At 29.9% G+C, this 5,873-nt stretch overlaps 1 protein-coding gene across 1 annotated transcript; it reads left to right on the top strand.

The window, feature by feature from the left end:
• Positions 1 to 1,003: 1,003 nt before the first annotated feature.
• On the top strand, positions 1,004 to 3,755 carry LOC122850489 (zinc finger BED domain-containing protein 4-like). Its single transcript, XM_044149628.1, has 7 exons — positions 1,004 to 1,034; positions 1,132 to 1,189; positions 1,441 to 1,530; positions 1,605 to 1,736; positions 1,828 to 2,087; positions 2,174 to 2,898; positions 2,994 to 3,755. Exons 1-7 carry the CDS (start codon positions 1,004 to 1,006, stop codon positions 3,753 to 3,755), a joined length of 2,058 nt encoding a protein of 685 aa, XP_044005563.1.
• The last annotated feature ends 2,118 nt before the right edge of the window (positions 3,756 to 5,873 follow it).

Here is a 5,873-nt window from a genome sequence, read left to right as displayed (position 1 = left end):
TATTTTCTCAAATTTCTATTTTTTACAATTTTATTTCAAACATCAGTTTCATCCACACCGTGTATACTTTCAGGATAATCTATTTCAGGCTCACGAGGTGTACGTAAATGTTCTGGTATAGCAACAACCTCCTCATAATTTCTTTGTTTAACAAATTCGTATCTATTCTTCATCCACTTTTTTATTTGACGCGCAACTTGGAGGGCGCATCCTGTTTCTTTCTGTAACCCATGGTGAATACGGGTTGTTGACGGTGGTAATTGTTTGATAAATTCAGGCCAAAATTTCTCTTTATCAACATCTCTGATTGCCGTGCATAGTACTTTCTCGAGATATTCACAGGATTCATTGCCAGAACTCAAAATAATTCTGCTTTTTGATGCGAGGGTCCTTAAAACTTTGATGACTTGTGCTTCCCCAGACTCACCATCAAACCAATTTATTTTCAGTCTACGGGTGAGTGTCAGGTTTTCATAACGTCCATTCGCTGGGACTGTTGTAAAGTCACAAGGTGGCGTTAATAGCCAATGACCAGCTATTTTTTCATTTATACCAAACACAGCAATTCCTTTTGGTGAAAAAGTCAAATCTTTTTCTACAAAACCAAGAACAGCAATAGCGATATTCATGACGACCAAATGAAGACTGAAGTAGTTTTTCGAAAACACAGACAAATCCAAAATTCTTATTATTATTATTATTATTATTATTATTATTATTATTATTATAGAGGTGGGTAGGGTTGGGCGATAGTCAAAAAAATATCGGAAGCACCGATAATATATCGATATATCCCGATGTATCATCACCGATATATTCGGAAAAATATATATCGATATTATATATTTTTTACTAAAATATCGATAGTATCGGATATCGATATTATCAAGGTGATACTATCGGGACGGATACTATCGGACCGATATTTATAAAAAAAATAAAAATAAAGGTTATGTATAGTTGGATAGACAATAAACTTAACAACAATTTAACACATGACAAGATGAGTGAGGAGTATAAAGTAGACGAGTACAGTAAGTACAAAAAAATTAATAATTGGTATTATAATAATGATATTTTTTTTGCAAACCAAAGACATTTATTTATTGGTTTATTAATATTTTGTTCAAGGTTTTCCAATACCAAATGACTCAAACAGTGGAATTGATTTATTTGAAACAAATGACAGGTTGGTGCACAATTATTACAATCGTAATTGTTTTTTTTTTTATTCATTTGAGTTAAAATTGTTTTTATTTTCTAATTTTTTTTCTAGAAATATTTTCATATGTGAATATGACATGGAAAATAATTCAAGCATTTTGAACAAAAACGATGTGTTATATGATGACAAGGAAGAATTGAAACGCTACATCATTTTTATTTTATTGTTTCTAAATTTGTATTTCTAAACAAAATATGCCTATCCATTTTTTTCAGCTTCTTGACAAGTGTTGTTAGTAGTGCTGATGATATTTCTGATGAAGGTTATGAACAGGTCATCACACCATCATCAAGATCACCACAAAAGTGAGATAATAAACAATCTTTTCCATTATAAATATATTCATAACTAATTGTTTATTGGATTCAATTGCTTCCAGGGTGTCTGGCAATGGTAGTGGGTCTAGCAGTAGCAATTGTGCAAGTACAAGCAGTAGCATGCACTCGACCAGAGTACTCAAAAGAAAATCTTGTGCTGTTGATGAAATAAATTCGTCATTTGTAACAAAAAAGTAAGTGGCTTGTTGACAATTACTATTTTATGACTCTGTCACCAATATTCATACATAATTAATTTTATATACATATTTGTTTTATGTGTAGGTTGAAAACAGATAAATCCAACGTCTGGTTTCATTTTAAAATTAGTGAAAAAAAACCAGAGCTTGCACAGTGCAACTACTGCCTTAAATGTTACAAACATTCAGGCAACACAACTAATTTATCAACCTACTTGAAAGCTAAACACATTGATATTTTTAATGCTTCTTCATCTACCAAAAAAGAAGAAAAAAAGAAGAATCATTTACAAGACAAGGCTAGTACATTACCTAAAATAATATCTAACATCAAATCATTCCAAGGTAAATCAATAACATGTATAATTTATCCATTTGATATTTGTCCAGATGATTGTACGATGAAATAATTTTTTTATTATTAAATGGAGGAAATCGTGCTGCTGATTTAACAAATGAGTTACTTCATATGCTTGTTACATGTAAGCTGCCTCTGTATTTTGTTGAAAAGCGATCTTTTAAAAGATTCATTAAGTTTCTTGCACCACATTACACATTGCCATCAAGAAAAACATTTAAAAGTTTGATCAGAAAAACATATGCAAATTTAAAAAGTAATTTTATCACTAATAGAATTGATAAAGCGTTATCTAATTGTATGACCTGTGACAATTGGTCAGATAATAAAAGTCAAAGTTATCTTGGTGTAACTCTACATTATGTAACACCTGAATTTGAATTACGAAATACCAACATTGGTGTTTTTCCCATGGAAGGCAGCTATACAGCTGTGAATATTGGTTCTTGTTTGGAGCAAGTTCTCAAGGATTTTAATATCAATAAATCAAAAGTATTGTCAGTTTCAACTGACAGTGCTGCTAATATAAAACGTGCAATTGCTGATGTATTTGGAGAAGACAAGTGGTTGCCTTGTCATTCCCACATTTTGTCACATTTAGTGCCTGATGCACTGCCAACATTAAAGGCAAAAGCAAATGAAAGCAAAGAAGAGGTAGAAGAAAGAGAAAAAGTTACAACTATTAATACAAGAATTCAAAAAATCAGAAATATAAGTGCAAGAATGAGAAGAAGCTTAAATGCTTCTGATGAATTGAAAGAAATTCAAAAAAAAAATGGTGTATCAGAAGGAATGTCTGTTAGGTTCAAGATGGACCTCAATGGAACTCAACACTCTACATGTTGGAGCGTTATATGAATTTACATGAACACGTTTATGCTTTAATTGGCAAGTTGGCACCAGCAAATCGACCCACTCAATTATCCAATGAAGAAATTTTAATCATCCAAGATGTTATTCCATTGATGAAGATCATCGAGTGGGCCATTAGTGATATGAGTGGTGAGTCTTATGCCACAGCTTGCATGGTAATTCCTACCGCACGTCTTATTGTTGTTGAACTTGATAAATGTCTCCCCCAAGCTGAGGAAGGAGTTGTGTTAAAAAGTAGACTTGTAAATGCAGTAGAAAAACGATGTGGTCATTTGGAAGATAAAGTTCCATTAATTTTGTCCACGTTTTTGGATCCACTGTTCAAGACCCTTCATTTTTCTAAGACTACAACTGTGGAAAAAGTAATAAACATCATAAATTTGATGATTAATGTTGATTCAAGTCAATCAACATCAAAAGATGTAATTGAAGAAAAAACAAACATTAAAAAAAAAAGGAACCTCTGGGCTGCTCACAATGATTTGGTTTTAAAAACCAATCGTATATCTGAAAACACAAATGAAGTAGAGGAATATTTAAAGTTAGAATGTTTTGAAATTGAAACAAATCCCATGGAAATATGGAAAACATTGAAAAGCAAATTTCCAAAACTATTTAACATTGCAGTAAAGTACATTCATTTACTTGAAAGCTCTGTACCTTCAGAACGTTGGTTTTCACACTGTGGAGCAACTGAAGGTGATGCCAGAGGACAACTGTCTGGTAAATATTTAAATGAAATACTTTTTCTTTGTACTTTGCCTGATGATGATTGGAACTAGTCAAAAAAAAAAGCATATAATTCATAGAATTATTAAAAATTCGTACTCGAAATACTGATTAGTATAAGTCGTCATTAAATTAACAACTGTTTATTGATTTTATGTTTATTGTTAATGACTAATTACTTCAAATTTAATAATTTAATTTGAAGACTAATTACTTTAAATTTTTTACTTGTTCTTTTGAGTGTAATATCTTATCCTACATATTTTAATTTAGATGTTCTAAATTAAAAAAAAAAAAATTACTTTGTGATACAAAAACTGTGAAGTAAGATAACATGAAAAAAGAAAAATAATATATATTTTGTTTTATAGCGACCCCTAAAGGCTGATGAATATAAATATATTTATGTGTTTAATATTTATATTTATTTATATAATTATATATTATGTACTCTGTGTACCTTTTAAAAATAATATTTTCTCAACGACACAACTACTGTATCGTCAAGAAAAAAATTTTGATAATTATAATGTGGGATTTTGAATGAATTATTGCTTCAAATTATTCCTTCATCCTATCCTGCATATTTCAATCATTTTTTTTTCTGTTAACAGATTATTTTGCGGTTGTATAATGTTTTAAGAAACAGTACATCATGGCATGATAAAAAAAGAATGAATAAATAAAATTTATTCAAAAACTATCGATATTTTTATTATTTTTCCGATAATATTTTTTGCCCGATAGTATCGATATATCGATATTTTTTACCCTATACTATCGCCCGATATATATTTTATTTTTAAAGCGCCGATAGTATTTATATCGATACCTTTTAGACTATCGCCCAACCCTAGAGGTGGAGAAAAAAATATATACAAGTCAAATTATTTTCAAATACAAGGAATTAATTATTATTATTTTTTTCTTTATTTATTTATATTTCAAATACAATCATTTATTATTATTATTTATTTATTTATTTTTTTAAATACAAGGAATTTATTATTTTTTTTTTTTATTTATTATTATTATTTTATTTATTCATTTATTTATTTTTTTTCTAAATACAAATCATTCATTCATTTTTTATTTAGTATCGTTGACCATATGGTCTACATAATGAGAAGGTGTTGGTCCACGATACTCCACAGGATTTAAACTGTTTGGTGCAGTGGCAGGATAAATAAAGTCGTGTAACTGATTCAAGTTTTGTATTGTCTTCAGTGGATTTCTGTATTTTCTCAAATAAATGGTTCCCAACAGTCATCTGTAAATAATGCTGAAGAGTTTATTTATGAATACGTACACGTCCAAAGTTTTTTCGTAGATATTCTATAATTCCATCTGAGGAAATATCTGCAGGATAATGAGTCAATATTCTTTGACAAGCTGCTACCCATGTTCCGAGAGAGGATAATGTCCTCAAAGTTTTTTTCATAAATAATAAACGAACATTCCCTTGTTCAAAAAGATTACCTCGCTCACGTTTATGGTCTGTGGCTGGAAAACTTATAGTTAAATCTCCAAGATGTACTGGTTGAGTGTAATTGAGTTTGAAGTCCGGTCTCGAATCGTCATCATCATAATAATATGAAAATGGTCTACACATTTTCGTCAACGGTATCCATTGCGTTTCGTTATCCAAAAAAATACTTTTTTTGGTATCACTGGCTATAATTTGTATTGCAGATTTAAAATACTCGCCACTTGTCCAACCAAGACCAACACACAATGATTTTGTATTAGATTTATTAAGAGAAGTTGTATATGGTAAAACGAGAACCCTGTCGTACTGAGCCATGTTGAATAACTGATGAAATAAACTTTTTTTCGAAAGCTTTTATACTTTTTTAAAAATAAGAGTGGAAGAGCTTACAGATTTTAGTAGATGTCGGTGTTGGTTGGTCTGTCTGAGGATCCAACATCATTTTTAACCTTTATGTCGTTGAATTTTTTAAATTTTTTTCTTATTGTGTAAAAACAATTCAATATTGGTTTTTTTAAAATATGGTACATAAGAACAAGTCCTAATAATATTTGACCCAGTAAAATTTTTAGGTGTGTATCGTGAATTTTTTCTTTTTCAGTCACACTAAATTTCACAGTATTTAATGTCTTTACAATTTCTTTGAGACTTAAAGGACTTGAGTTGACAATCATTTTTTCAA

The sequence above is a fragment of the Aphidius gifuensis genome, linkage group LG2, assembly GCF_014905175.1.
Source record: "Aphidius gifuensis isolate YNYX2018 linkage group LG2, ASM1490517v1, whole genome shotgun sequence".
NCBI lineage: Eukaryota > Metazoa > Arthropoda > Insecta > Hymenoptera > Braconidae > Aphidius > Aphidius gifuensis.
This window is presented reverse-complemented; position numbering and strand designations above follow the sequence as displayed.